The following is a 16,402-nucleotide window of genomic DNA, read 5'->3' on the forward strand; positions in this document are numbered from 1 at the left end:
AGCACAGGCCAGGAGGAGAGGAGTTCACGATGGCATGCTTACTTACACTGCAATTAATTAATGTGTGTGTGGGTGTGTGCTATTGTGTATTTATGAATATAAGCTGGCAACTGCTTTCAGTCTTAGGCATTTTACAATTATATATGTATGTGTAATTACATATGGAATAACTATTAACGAACAAAACATAATATGTGTGGTATTTAGTAGATTATTATGTAATGGCGGGTTGAATTTTAAGTATAATGTAATGTAGTGTCAAAAATATAGATTTTTCGATACATATTGATGCTGAAATATCTGAAATGCTTCCAATAAGTGTAATGTTGTGTCAAAAATATAGATTTTTTGATACATATCGATACTGAAATATCTGAACCACTTCCAATAAGTGTAATGTAGAGTCAAAAATATAGATTTTTCAATACATATCGATGCTGAAATATCTGAAACGCTTTCAATAAGTGTAATGTAGTGTCAAAAATATAGATTTTTCGATACATATCAATACTGAAATATCTGAAACGCTTCCAATAAGTGTAACTAAGTGAAATGTAGTGTCAAAAATATAGATTTTTCGATACATATCGATACTGAAATATCTGAAATGCTTCCAATACTCATTTTCCACAGAATAGACACACAATACCAGCTGCTCTTTCTCTCTCTCATCTCCGCCTCCCCTCACTCACTCACTACATTTGTTCCGAATTAATATTGTTGCTGTTACAGGGCTTGAATTTCGGCGTGGGATTGCGTATATTACGCATAGTTTGACTCATTTCCGCAGATTTTGTGCTCACTCCCAAAGTGCGCACACATAAACCTGCCCCATAATATTTAATTAAAAGAGTTCTTTTTCACTGCTTATTGCGCTTAAACAGTAGCCTGGTTAAAACCAGACCATTCTCAGTAGTAACTGAGTTATGGTCTGGCAAAGCTTCATAGACAAATCATTTCCAAAGGGGCGTCACCAACGGGCGTCGCTCAAATGCCTCTCGGCGCAATTGGATAGGCCTCAAACCAATCAGAGCGATGAGGGAGATGACGTATGCAGAGCGACGGAGAAACATCTGAGACTCTGGCCGTTTCTCAATATGCGTTCTTGTCTGTACTTGTATTCTCAAATAGGAAATGTCCCCGGTTTCCATTTCAGAAATCTGGTCACCTTACCTAAACCACATATTAATGTTTAATATATTATTTTTAAAATGTAAACAAAAAGAGGCAGGGTGTTTTATACTTCGTTTTATTATAAATATAAGATAATCAATGTAGGCCTAGCTACGCGTTGCCTGAACCACATTCGTGTGGCTATTATTATGTTTAAGATTTTTTTTTTTTTTATGAAATGAGACAGTGGTGTTTTATGACATATTTCGTACGCGAACTTCTGACTTGCGTCCGTGACTTACCAAGTTTGACTCCGGAGAGCGTTCTTGACAGTATCACTCAGTATATATGTATTGCAGGCAATGCATATTATCTTCAATGCATGTTTATAACAAAACGAAATATAAAAAACCCAGCCTCTTTTCGTTTACATTTTTAAAAAAAACACACACACATAATATAGGCATAATATAGGCTATGATTATCACTGTAATAAATTAAATATGACATAAAACACAACCCAGTCTCTTTTTGTTAAATGTCAGTTTATGTGTGATCATCAATAGCAATTATAAAAGTATAAGTAAAAGGTATAAGAAGCTATACAATAAATAAAGCAATTCAGTCAAAGAAGTCAGCGCTAGGAGACTACAACGGTAAAGTTTAATATCTTAAAAATATAAAGTTATGAAACTTCACTTTGGCCTCAGACAAAACGATCTGTCTAGGAACAAATTATAGATTAATGAGAGCAAAGATCAGCCGTTAGATCTACACAAGACGAGACGAATCATATCTTATGTTTAACCACTACAGAGACATCAGAGCCAGCGGCAGACGGCAGAAGGACTGGCCGAGGAAAGGCGCCTCTCGGTGGGCTCAATGAGCGATTGAGCGCTGCTGAACCACTGGAGCTCACAACTCACAAATTTTAAAAAAGGCGCTCTCTTTATAAATAAACCACAGATTTGAGCTTTAAACAACTACATTCACACCTGAAAAGGTCCTAAAACTATATTTTGTAAAACATTAACACTAGGGCTCTCGCTTAGACCCATTCGTTTAGCCACCAAAGGGCCAAGCTGGTATCAGACTTTTGCCGAATCCAGTCGGTAAGACAGCGATAACATCTTTTTTAGATATGAAGGCTTCGAGTGTTGTTCTTTGCTCGGGTTTTAACGAAAAGGAAAAGTTTAAATCGCTTAAAACAGACGCGATAGCTGATTCGAACGAGGTATGCTCCACGGCGGCAAATCTGTTTCAACGTCGCTGCGCTGTCGTCATCGTGTAAAGCCCGCCCCAACGTTTCTAATTGGTGCCGCGATTTCTAGGGATTAGAAATGGGCTTGATTGGGCTCTTTGCCAGACTACTTGCAGAGCAAATCTAAATTTGCCGGAAGTTGTCTGGGTTTTCGCAGGCTACTTAAACAGTCAAAAACACACAAAATAATGTCAAAATGCCGATGTCACCAATGTCTTGGTGTGTATTAGCATAAACATAGTCAGTTATGACTTAAGTGAACGTAAACAGTTGAGCAAGAAACCGCATATGTAACAGTATAATGGATCCGTGTGACAGGTCTTAAAGTGACAGCAGCCTAATAAACCTGCTGCCAAATTATGAGATAATCAGGGTTCCCACGCTTCTTGAAAGTACTTGAAAGTCCTTGAATTTCAGACACATGGATTCAAGGCCTGGAAAGTACTTGAAAACAAACATAGGTCCTTGAAAGTGCTTGAATTAAGCGTGAACTACATTTTGTTAGAGTAGCATGGTGCTATTACAAAAATTGGCCTTTATGCGCTGCCAAAGCCATAAAAAAACAGCGCTACTGATTGGGGAGGAAGCGGGAAAAACCTGAAAAAATGCTGTGTGAGCGGATGGATCGTGATCACATGCAAGCAGCTCTGCATAATGAGCACATAACGTGGAGCTTTTGGTGTCAGGGAAGTGCAAATTCAGTGATGCTTGGCTCAGGGTTGAGCTACATAAATATTGGTTTATCAAAGTTTCAATGAATAACGGTTTATAAAGTAGTGTTTATCAGCGCAGCGCTCTTTTGTTTACAGAGGTTACCGGGGAAACCAATATATTTCTGCTGTTCCATAAGCGCCATCTACTGTCAAAGAGTGAAATTGCATTATCAGCGCGTTAGTTGGTTTGTTCAGACTAATGCATATTAACCTATATTTTTACACAGCTTACACACAGTTGTAAATGTTAACTGGTGGATTGATGAGAAGCTAATGTGCTTTTAAAAAATGTAGAATAATAATATATCTAGAATATTAAGTTGTATTAATATATAAATATTAATTTGTATTAGTATTAATATAAAGGAAAGTCCTTTTTTTAACAGTAATTTTATGGTTTAGGAAACTTTCCATAAATGCTGATATCACCCTGTGCAGGTCTTACAAGAAAAGGTACCATGTACAGTTGATTAATAAATAATTTAGCATATTTTTAATGCCTAACAATTAACGTGTCCATATCTTTTAATTTAATTGGAAAATTCATGTATACAATATTATCTCTATATTGATGTTTTAATTAAGTAATGATTTATTTAAATAAAAAAAAACTAAAACCAGTGTAAATAAATGTTAAATGCAGAAATAAGAGCTGCAAACTGCATCTCTCGTTAAAACTCGCTCCTCCTCTTGTACACTCTACCGGCCTCTTTCCTCATTAGATTTTAAAAGTTGCATGCCCCTATTTAGTTGTCAGTATATGCCTTAGCATTACTGCAGTAATGATAGACACAGGTACAGTAGGTATTTGATATACTGTGCAGTTTGGCTGTAACACGCCCACCTTTATCGTATTTATTGTGCTTGATTTAAAATAAAAGGTGCTTTAAAAAGTCGTTGAAAGTCCTTGAATCTGGTGTTCATGAAAGAGTGGGAACCCTGGATAATATTTAACATATCTATATGGGAGTTTTCCCCCATGGTATCGATGTCAATATTGTGTACAGTGAAAATGCTGAATAGCTAGTAACTTTGGAAAACCATTAGCAAAAAAGTTAATGTCAAGCCCTGGTTACTAATATTATAATTAATGTAATGAACATGTAATATGTAACATTACCCAAAGATGTACCATAGTAACCATATTTTCCATCAGATTACCTTAATTGTGTAATACTGTTGTTGTTACTATAATAACACTCAAAACTCAACACTACTCTCGAGAAACTCATTTAATACCAAAACTGTATCAGTAATTATAGTTTAATCTAATTAAAAAATGACGGTATATTTAATATGTGCGCTATGCAGTTTTAGCTTAGCAGCTTGCTAATGTCAACTCTATTGGAATCGATTGTGAAAATTGCTATTTGTGTTCATGTGCAGAGTTGTTTCCGGTGCTAAGCTTTCCAAATCAATCACTTATGAGCTTCTATGTGAGTTGGTGTTCTGCCTCGGAGGAGTCAGTCGACAGTAGAAAACAAGGCAGTTCAGTAGATTTGGAAGCAGAACTGGAGTGTTTACTGAGTCATTGTACTGCGTTCCTCGATGCCTGCAGGTCTAGAGAGTATCTGTCAATGTTTTGAAGAGGGTTATTGACACTCCAAGTCCAAACAACCCCTAAAACCTCTTTCTATCTCTCTTTCTCATTGTGTTCTCGGCCGCCCCACTGTCATGTCACCTCCTCTCTGTTTCCGCTCGCCTGCCTCTGCCCTCGTGCCAACCAGCCACCACGATGTGATTCCATATGACAGTGACACCCAGACGCACGGGCAGGCAGCCAGGGCCTCTCACCGAGGGCACTGTGTTTGCGTGTGTTTGTCTACTGTATATAAAGGAGGGCAGTGTGTCTAGTAGCATTTAACAGGCTATCAGCCTGATCTTCATTGTGTTGAACATCACACTAGATTTTCTGCTATTGAGCTTGGTGCAGTGCTGCATACTTACTCTTAAAGAGAAATCACTTTTAATCCAAAATGTAGTTTATGTACAGTGATACTACAATGTTATTATTTATTAATTTTGTTGTTTGGATTGGCTGGCTGGCTGACATGGTTGTCACTGTTGGAGAATTTTAGTTTGCAGAACCAGTTCTTTTCAACAAGTTCGATTCACTTTTACAACGTAGGCGCTGTTTACACCTGGTATTAAGATGCATTTTGGTCGATCGGATCACAAGTAGATGAGAGAGACACCTGTTATTTTAATCCATCTCTTTTGTCCACTTTCAACCACTTCTGTCCTGATTTTTTCTAGGGGAGGGTCTATGGGTTGATACATGTATGGGCTTTTTCAGATCTTTTGATCTAATTGAGAATGAACGCGCCCTGAGACAACAGAAAAACACACAGAGAACATCAGCTTTCTTTCTGCTCTGATAGCGGCAATATCATGCCGAACGCTGTGAGTGTGTTTGAAATCAGGAATGGCGAGAGAACATTGTGCTTGGGACGTTTTTCCTTTTCAAACCAAACTTGGGTCTTCAGCCGACAAAGTTTAAATCCCGTCTGGCTAGCGCTCTTCCCAAAATGTGTACGCATTAGGTCAGTAGGCAGAGAGTAGACGGTCTTTTGTTCGAACACGTTCGAACGCATTCGACCACATGCGCTTTTACACTACGAAAGCAATCAGCTCGAATGCGTTTTCCACTACCTCTAGAAGTGATCGATAGTGGACATACTCAAAGCGTCTCTTTTACACCTGTATTTAGCATTGTCCACTTGTGATCCGATCGACCAAAACGCATCTTAAAGGGTTGATTCACTTCAGAAGGTCTTTATTAACCCCCTGGAGCCGTGTGGAGCAGTTTTATAATGGATGGATGCACTTTTTTGGTCTTCAAATTTTGTGCTGCCATTATAAAGCTTGGAAGAGCCAGGATATTTTTAATATAACTGATTGTGTTCGTCTCAAAGAAGAATGTCATATACACCTAGGATGACTTGAGGGTCAGTATATCATAGGGTAATTTTAATTTTTGGGTGAACTATCCCTTTAATACCAGGTGTAAACAACCATAGGCTCATAAAAAATAAAAAAAAAGTGCATCTACATTTTTGCAAAACTCCTAAATTGTACCTATACATACAATTCACTGCAGATACACTGCAATACGAAATGAGATGTTTATAAACCTTTAAAGATATGCACATATATTCTGCTACAAATGTCATCCACACAAATTGGCACCATGTACACACAAGTCATATATTTCTGTTTTATAGATCTATAAACAATGCTAAATCTGTGTTTTGCCAAATACACCCTGTTGTACACAAACCTCTGTAGGGAATCACTGGTTAAGTGGAATCAGATTCGGAATCTGAATCCTTAAATTCCTTTCAATGCTCATAACTAATTGTGCTGGTTTGGTTTGTTGTATGATAGTATATGTTGTCACTGCTGGTGTTGGACTCGTGGGTATCACCGTGTGACACTGCATTGCATAATGAGATGCTATTAACAGACGTTCAGTGTTTTCTCTGGTGCAGGTGACGCCATGCAACGACATTGTCACTTGCTGCTTTCCATTTAGCCTCTTGTGATTGAGGGCAGTGGGTCAGTGTGACTCTAGCTCACATCCTGTGTGTATGTGTGTTTGTGTTTGACACGGTGTCTGTGCTTCAAATTCCTTACAGTGTGTGTGCGTTTGAGAGTGCTCTGTTTAATTAGCCGCCTTGAGCGTGCACCGGGGGAGGGGCCATGTCACGTTGTGTTTGTCAGTTCGTTGCGCGGTGGGATCTACCTCACGGGGAAAGAACACACACTCCATTGCTGCCTCTGTCCCCTTGCTTGTCAATCACACAAACATTCAACATATACACACTAGTATATTAGCATCAATAGACACAGATGCATACCTAGCACAAAGCTAATCTGATTTTGTCCCGCAGGAAAGAAAAATCACAAGAGATCTCTTTAATTTCCCAGGACACCAATGAGTTTAAATGATGTAACAGACATAGACTTTTCTTGGGAAAAAGACAGAGATCTAAACGATGTCCCAGAGTTCAGATTTGATATCTCAACATGAACATAATAATTTCTCATTAAATGATCTAGAGACAGAATTATCCCAGCTATGCTTGCCACATTAATTTTAGTGATACTCTTGTGTATCGTGAATCGCATGTCCAAGTCCATCCACAAGATTGCATCGCTTGTCCACACTCACAAGATTTTGCACCAATGAAATGCCTGCAACTATAATGATAACTAGTTTTGATGATCGTTATAATTCTGTTAGAATAGGGAAGATAATTATTTTCTTGGAATCGCTTTCAGAGCTTTTTTACAGCCAATTGACAACTAATCTGACCGAAGGCTGGGACACACCAATCCGACGGTCGGCCGTTGGGCAATGCCGGGCTGTATTTAAGCGTCGGTCGGCTTAGTTTTTCGGTGTATTCTGCACCATTGGCTCTAGTCGGACACGTCTGGGTTTTTTGGGCCAATTCAGCATGTTGAATTAGGGTCAGACCATCGGTGAGGGAGAGAGAACTATTTTACGGTTTGTATATCTGCAGTCCTAGTTTCGGTTTCCCTTTTTGAATGACGAAAATTGACTAACGATACCTGCTGATATGGACAGATAATTACTTACACGCAGACGCATTCGCCTTTAGTCCTTTTGGTGTGTTCAAGCGCAGATTTTTGGCCAAAACGCAGCCGGCGCGAGGTGACAATGCAGTCAGCTTTCATCACCGCTAGTTCTTTGAAGTCGGCTTGGTGTGTCCCGGGCTTTTAAAGAGCTCAAGCTTTTAAAATGGCGGATGACAAAACTCCTGTGCTTTTATAATCAACAGAACATTATCGTCCATTGGCGTGGGGGCTAATGACGTTATCTTCATAGTTACTGTTCTTGGTGTGAGGCAGAGTTGATACTTAAATGAAACACAACTGAGATCTCCATTATGTCTCCTGAGCTTTGAAAGAGAGCAAAACAGCATTTTCCCCTGTGACTACATAAGCAGAAGCACATTACAGCAAACAAAATCTCAATTAGGTTTCCACAAAGACAGCCTCTCTAGAGATGTCTAACAGCGATTAAACAGCTCATGTGACTGACGGCACACTAGCGCTCTTTGCTGGAGGATGGAAGGTAATCTTTTGTCTGTGTGCCGTCCGTCTTGCCTTCGGTCTGTCGGGCAGGTTTCCAGGGAAATTCAAGGGCATTCTCTCCAAGCCTGCATTCAGAGCCGAGGGGGACGCGCTGCCTCGCTGATATGGAAATACAACTGTGAGGGCTCTGATATTCACCAAGAACAATAGCGTCAAACATGCACTGCCCTCAAATGGCTCGCTCTGTCTTTTCAAAGCAACCGGCCCCTTTTTGTAGCAGGAATCTCCCCTGATGGTTCACACAGGGCTTTTTATCCGGCAACTGCCCTCGAACAGTGGCGGGATGGCTGTCTGATCGCAGTTGCTCAAGCGTGAGGTGTGGACACCATGCTTTTTTCTTCTTCACTTTTTCGATACTCATCAGAGAAAGAGCAGGTGGCGATTTGAGCCCACTGAGAGGCAACTCAGCTTCGTTCTGATCTCTTTCTTGTTTCCTCATTTCATACCGACGCTGCCCGAGCTGTAGGGGTGTTTTGGTCATGAAAGACTCTGGGATTTTAAATAAGCGTTTTAAGTGAACAAATCATGTGCTTTCTGAAGGAGAATTTCATTGGTTGGACCTGCTAAGCTATTGGTGCTTTTCCACTGCATGGTACGGCTCGGTATGGCTCACTTTTGGGGGGTTTTCCATTGTGTACAGTACCTAGTACCTGGTACGTTTTTTAGTACCACCTTGGCTGAGGTCCCAAGCGAGCCGTGCCGATACTAAAATGTGATGTGTAAACACTGCAGATCACTGATTGGTCAGAGAATCGGCACAACCAACATCATTGGATTTGCGCCACGAGACGCCAAACCCACTAAATTTAAATAGTCATTTGTTTGCACGACTTAAAAAAAAAAAAAAAAAAAAAAAAAAGACCATCGCATGCAACTTGAAAAAAGAAAGGGTCAGTAGACGAGGTGGCGGCGCTACTAAAATAATCAGTCTATAATCCCACCCACTGAAGCGATATTAAACTGCAGTGGAAAAGCAAACCAAGCCAAAGTAAAGAGAGCCGAGTCGTACCAAAAAAAAAAATTGGCTAAATACACCCATCACTGTACAAGACTGTTTGAAATCTGAATGACGGAGCAGCACTGAACGAATTGGGACATTTTTGTGGCTGAAGATGTTTTGACTGAATGATGGGGGCAAGAATCATTCATTCAGAAAGAAAATGGCGTAAGGATTATCCAAATTTATGTATGCTATTGTTGTTGTTGTTTGTATAGTGTGATAAAAGCTCAAAAAAGATTTTGTTGTCATTTGTGGAGAAATCATTTATCAGTTTTACTAAGGGATAATAAGACTTTTGAACAAATCTGCTGAGTGAATGATTCAATGACATTAAAAGACACTGCGGTCTATCCAGCACCACTGAGTGTAACAGTCTCTACTGTTGTTTGATTGACAGATTGGTTGGGGCGGGCTTAAGTCCACTAGCAGAGGAACACAGAGGAGGTGGAGACTCTCAGAAGAAGAAGAAAAAATTGTCCAATCGAGGGTTTGGCCGTCTCAGCTCTACACAGGTCAGTCCTCTAAACATGAGGGTCTTTCTTCTCTTGCTCCCTTCAGCCAACCTTTGGTTACTCATGGCCCAACAGTGTGATTTTAGGGGCTTGGAAAAGGATCAATAAGTAGCCCAGAACAAGTCTTGATGTTGGTCAAATTCCCTCAATTTGTCTACTCCTCCTATTGCTCTCTCTTAGATGAAGTCACAGTGTTATAGGAAGAATAGCACCCTTGATCAACAAATAACTCATCTCAAGCAGAAGGTCTCGGGTGGACAACATACAGCTGCGTCAAGGGACCCAGAATTTTCCTCGTCATCTAAGAGCCTGTACCGCAGTAACTCCAAAAGAGATTCCACACAGCACAGCGGAGCCAATGAGTCTGAGAGCCTGAGCGATACAGGTAAAACCCATCTTCCATGATGACCATGGCTGAATCTGAAATCGCCCCCTAAACCATCATTCACTATTCCCTAAGTTAGTCCACTAATACACTTGAAGGAGTGAATGAAAATTAGTGAGTGAATTCGGACAGGCGTTGAGTGTACGTCAGCTGTACACTCGTTATTGCGGTACATTGTGGGATTGAATGAGTGCACTCAATAATGTCCACTATGGTTTCGGACAACACTACAACACTACAATAATGCCCTATTTATTCAGCCATATCTATCGATTCAGCCATATGTCATATCATGTGTCATTTGGCTTTAACAAACCTAAGATTATGTAACAACAAAGAACAAAATATCACCATTCCAGGATATCAAGATAACATTTCAAAAATAGAAGTCAGTACCATCTACATTTGTATTGTTATATATTTTTATTAATTTAGGATTTACTGCTTAGACTGTCATCCTGTTTGTAGATTATTGTTTTTTGTCAATTATGTTATGATTATTTGTAAAGGGTATTTTAACCTTTTCTCATTTTGAATTCTATATTGGCTGCATAATTAAAGGTGTGGCCTTTATCATGATCAGCTATAAATGATCTAAATGAGACACTTTAAGCCTGAGGAAGGTCCATTGACTGAAATGTTCAGGATTTATAAATGTTTTTGACTTTTATCTGACGAACCTACAAATGAGTCGGATGTTCGAGGCAATATATATTTTTTATAAAATATCAAAATGTTTAATTACCATTCATCTCAATAGGATCAGAGGCACAGGATTGTTTTTTTTGCAATTAAGAGCATGGTTGTGGAGATGCGTTTTCAAAAGTTATTTTATTTAACTTGAAATCATCTTAAAAATGCAACTTCATGCCACAGGATGTCAAGAGAGATGTAGGTTATTTTGTCAGGAATTTGCGAAGTCCGAATAACCAAAATTCTAAACTCTCTGACTAAATTATGGACTTTTGCAAATTCCATCATGTCCTTGCAATGTAATCGATGGACATGCTGTATTTTCAGATATTGAGAAGTTGTGTATGCATGTAAATGATCGCATCTTGCTCTCTTTTCCAGCCACGAGTGGGGACAGCGGGACACAGGAGTGCTGGAAGAGGCATGAGCCAGTGGCAGGTAAAAGGGAAAGGAAGAAAAGTCCTGGATCAGCAGCTTGTTTGCAGCAGCCAGGGGCCAGGATCCCGCAGGGCAGGGGACAGGAAGTGGATGAGGACGGGGAGACATCCCCCCTAGAGAGCGAGTCCTCTGAGCAAGGTGAGTGTCAGCCAGTTTGTCTTATTTGGAAAAGTAAGAAAAACTTAGTGAAGTTTTCAAATGATTCACAATTATTCAACAGTCTGTGTGTAACTATCTGTCTTGGTCTCGGTCTCTCTGTCTCTCACACACAAATGCAGTTGATCTCTTGAATATTTCTTAATTGAGTGCATGTGCTCTTAGCGGCAGTGAGAAAAGTTGGTAGTAATGTGTGTACATAGGGAAGCATTTATGTGTGTGTTGGTTTATTTTTGGTCTTGTCTAATTTGTTTGTCTGCTTGGGGTGTGTTCACACTTGGTATGTTTGGTCGGATTAAAATGAACTCTGGTGCGATTGCTCTGTTAGTGCGGTTAATTTGAATAAGTGTGAATGCAGCCATTAAGCAAGAGGACCGAGACCACTGAAAAGATGGGTCTCAATCCGCTTCCAAATTAACTTGCGGTTCAAATGATATATGAAAGCAACACGGACCAAAGACATGTAAACAAACCAAAAACAGGACATGATGTCACAAGATGTGACCCTAAAAAGATTCAAGCATATCTGTTTTTTCTCTTCAAAGTCGTGATGTTGCCCATCACAGTTCGGTGAAGGCATCAGAACCGCGTCTCCTCGCAGCAGATCTTGATTTGATTGTGTGTTGAGACGGAGGGATTCCTGCCGGTGTTTTGACTCCTTCACACATTTCATAAGCTCGTCATGTGTTCACAGCTGGTCAAAATACCATCATATCTAGGATATGCACATACACTATATTGCCAATTTTTTGGGACGCCTGCCCATTCTTAATCCGTAGGGTTTAATATGGAGTTGGCCCACTCTATAACAGCTTCAACTCTTCTGGCAAGGCTTTCCACAAGGTTTAGGAGTGTGTTTATGGGAATTTTTGACCATTCTTCTAGAAGTGCATTTGTAAGGTCAGGCACTGATATTGGACAAGAAGGCCTGGCTCGCAGTCTCTGCTCTAATTCATCCCAAAGGTGTTCTATCGGGTTGAGGTCAGGACTCTCTGCAGGACAGTCAAGTTCCTCCTCGCCAAACTCACTCATCCATGTCTTTATGGACCTTGCTTTGTGCACTGGTGCGCAGTCATGTTGGAACAGGAAGGGGCCATCCCCAAACTGTTGCATGAAATTGCAACCTATCATGGTACCACGCTTGAATTCACTGAGCTCCTGAGAGCAACCCATTCTTTCACACGTTTGTAGAAGCGTCTGCATGCCTAGTGCTTCATTTTATACACCTGTGGCCATGGAAGTGATTGGAACACCTGAATTCAATGATTTGGAGGGGTGTCCCAATACTTTTGGCAATATAATGTACAAGGAGCGCATTTAGCACAGCACACAGTATTGTTTTGGATGTTAGGCAAGTTCCATCATGGAATATAAGTAATAAAAGCAGGTTGTGAACATATCCCTATGCCTTTAGGTTTGGTGTAAAAATGCCAATGTGAACACTAAGTGGACCAGGACAACATTTTTTTTAATTAGTATGACCAAACCAAATAAACCAAGCGAACCAAACTACAAGTGTGAACACACCCTTAGAAAAGAAAAGATTGTCTGACCAACTTGTAAAGCAACCAAACAAATCGTAATGTGTCACTTTGGGGTGGTTTTATATTAAATTAATTAATACCACAATAATAGACTGGCATGGAAGAAAAAAAAAATGCGATTCGCTAACAGTTTTAATTTAATAAAAAATATGCACAGACTTTGTGATCAGATTTCTGTCAGTAAACACTTGAAATACCAATTACTTCACTGATGGAAATCAAGCACAATGTGAAGTTGTTCCCATGGATGTCTAGTTTACTTGCTACTTAAGCTCCTCAGAAACCCCCTGACAGCAACTCTTTATTTCATATGGTGTACAAATGTTTGCACAGGAAGATTTCCAAATTTGATCAAGATGTAGTTGTACTGCAACCATTTCTTTATAGTGATTCCAATTTATTATGTTTGGATATTTATATATATTAAAGTCAGATGTGAACAGCCATACTGAAATGCCATTTTCATGATGCAGAGGAAGATGAAGAGGAAGGCAGTTATGGCAGTGAGGAGGGCCAAGAGATCAAAGTTCCGGCGTTGAGGGATCTGCCGGCTGTTACAGGCCCCTCCCCTTTCTCTGTTGTCAAACTGGAAGCCAATCAGAAGGCAAAGATTAAGCGGGAACGACAAGAACTTTATGGTAAAGGCCATCAAAAAGCCCAGTGATAGACACACCTCAGCTGTGTTTTTTATTCTAACCCTTTCTATTTTGTGAAAACCTTTCAGGATCTCAGTTTCGCGCTGTAACAGAAGGGGATGTGAAGGTGAAACGACGGGCCCCCTGTAGATCTGTCCCAGTCACTGTCCCCAAACCTCTAGGTGTCAGAAGGCGACCAGGGAGGCCCAGACTGCAGGACAAACGCTGGCCTGGGATCGCAGGCAGGCCGGGTCATTACAGAAAGAGTAGCAGCCTTCTCTCATTTCCCAGCAGCAGTGAAAGGCTGAAGAGAGCCACAAGGAAGAGCTCCATGCTGAGAGCCACGGTAAGCAATGAGGATGCATGGTGCTACAATATATTTCAAAGAAAGTTTGCACGTAGAGACTGCTACGGTATAACCAGGGCTTGACATAAATTTGTCAAAGTTACTAGCCCCTCAGCATTTTCACTGGCCACAATTTTGACATCGATACCATGGTGAAAAAATGGCCATATAGACATTTTTAATATTATCTCATAATTTGGCAGCAGGTATTGTATATTAGGCTGCTGTCACTTTAAGACCTGATGCACAGATCCATTGCACTGTTACACATGTGTTTTCGCCAAGACCGGCATTCAGACATTAATTTGTGTTTTTTTGGCTGTTTAAGCGCAATAAGCAGTGGAAAATAACTAAATTTAGTTCTGAGAGGTGGCTTTATGTGCATGCACTTTGGGTGTGAGCACAAAATCTGAGGAAATGAGTCAAATTATGCTCAATATACGCAATCACACGCCAAAACTCGCTGTTGGAGAGATGAGAGAGAGAGACGCTGGCATCGTGTGTCTATTCTGTGGAAAATTTGTATTGGAAGTGTTTCAGATATTTCAGTATTGATATGTATCGCAAAAGTCTATATTTTTAACAACATTACATTGCACTTAGTTTATTATTTCAGATGCCTTTAGAAGACTACAATTGAAAACTGTATATACAGTATTATATATAAAACTCAACCCACCAAAGTGGCTGCGTTACACGCCACTGCTGATGACGGGTGTTAATGTCAAGCCCTGGCGAAGAACTAAGCGGAATTGTGATTTTTTTTATTTGCTGTAACTTTGTGAATTTTTAAGCTATAACACCAACCCAAAGTGGAATTGTGATTATATTACTAATTTTGAGGGGACTAGTTTTACTTCTATAATACTGCACTGTGAAAATAGATTGTGAAATAGATTAGAGCTATTCCTAAAGACATCTTTTAGTTTGTTCACTTGGTTATTTTGTTAAAAAACCCAATGGAAACTGCTGCAATTGTAATGGAAACCAGTGGAGTTTTTAGGATAAGACAATGGTTCTTCATTGATAGGAGTCATATAAAATGTGTTTAGTTTGTTTACTTTATTTTGTAATGATTAAAAAAAGAAACCATAAGGCTTAGATTCAGGCATTTCATTTCTTAATGCATTGCAAAGCTATTCAGTTGTCAAGCATATAAATTTAATTGATTTTAATAACTTTAATACACTTGAAACATACACCTATCACTAGGAAATGTATCTCATCAGTACTAGATATCAGCAGAAAATAAAAATTAAATGACTCAAAAGATCAGCACATCTTTAGTTTTAACATATTTTTTTGCTACATAATTCATATACTTCCATTTAATGTAATTTCATAGTTTTAAAGACTTGTTTGGAAGCTTGTTTCCGCCACCGAATAGAACAAAAATGTTTGACTTTCTCTTAAAATTCTGACTTTTCCCTCACAATTGGGAGTTTATATCTCACAATTCTGACTTTTTTTCCTCAGTATTACATGATATAAATTCACAATTGTGAGTTATAAAGTCAGAATTGTGAGATATAAAATAGATGTAAAAGATAAACTTAAAAAAGTATACTTTTTTCCCTCAGAATTGGACTTTAAAATTCGCAATTGTGAGTTTATATATTAGAAAAGAAGTCAGAATTGTGTGAGATAAACTCGCAAGTGCAAGAAAAAAAGTCAGAATTGCAAGTTATAGGCAGAATTGCCAGCAATTGTGAGAATTATGTGACAAAAAGTCGCAATTATCTTTTAAATCGGAAACAAGATTCCATAGACTTGACTATTGTTCTGTGGAAAATACTAATTATGAACAAATAGTTGTTTTCAAACTTATAACTGGTTGCATACAACTGAACTCTGCAATTAATCTTAGAAGTTTTCCTTCTTGTAGAGGAGAAGTTACTTGTCGACCGAGGCCCAGTCTGCAGACAGTGATGATAACGGCAGTACTCGGAGAACCAGGCTTCGAGAGGTACACAAGCATTCACAATTTTTGGTACATTTAACACTTGTCTTCTCTTACTGAGCAAGAAGTAACTTCATGTAAAGGTGATGTTCACACGCTCTGACATGTGAGAACATTTTCTGCTGAATGTGGAGAATGTAGAAAAGAGTTTTCCTCCATTTTCTTCAAGCGATTCAGTGCCTCTGCTGTTTCTGTGGTTCAGTCTAAAGGCCGCGCGGTCAGCCGTCTGATGGAGAGTTTTGCTGCAGATGAGGGCTTCCACCTGGGTGAGGACAGTAGCTTCTCTGAGGAGGATGAGGAGAGGAAGGTGTCATCACATGGCAGATTTGCTCCAGGTGAACAGCTGTTTAACAAATCTTCCATTAAGAAACAGATACTTTTGGCCTACTTTAATCCCTACGGGTCTGAATTTTAAATGATTCCAGGATTATTCCTCACCTCTTCTCAAAACGATGTAAAGTACATGAATCTCACTAAACTTGATGCTTTCTTCGAGTCGATGTGGGCGGGCATATTATTAGCCTT

General features: G+C 39.5%; 1 protein-coding gene across 1 annotated transcript in view; it reads left to right on the top strand.

Annotated features, from left to right (window-relative positions):
• Positions 1-16,402, top strand: part of bahcc1a (BAH domain and coiled-coil containing 1a) — a 118,145-nt gene that overhangs the window by 85,073 nt on the left and 16,670 nt on the right. Inside the window, exons 15-21 of the mRNA XM_079825720.1 lie at positions 9,606-9,720; positions 9,901-10,105; positions 11,180-11,374; positions 13,410-13,574; positions 13,661-13,917; positions 15,803-15,883; positions 16,080-16,212. Coding sequence (XP_079681846.1) covers positions 9,606-9,720; positions 9,901-10,105; positions 11,180-11,374; positions 13,410-13,574; positions 13,661-13,917; positions 15,803-15,883; positions 16,080-16,212 — 1,151 coding nt within the window. The remainder of the gene's footprint in view (positions 1-9,605; positions 9,721-9,900; positions 10,106-11,179; positions 11,375-13,409; positions 13,575-13,660; positions 13,918-15,802; positions 15,884-16,079; positions 16,213-16,402) is intronic.

This window comes from Gobio gobio (genome assembly GCF_949357685.1).
Source record: "Gobio gobio genome assembly, chromosome: 1".
Classification (NCBI taxonomy): domain Eukaryota; kingdom Metazoa; phylum Chordata; class Actinopteri; order Cypriniformes; family Gobionidae; genus Gobio; species Gobio gobio.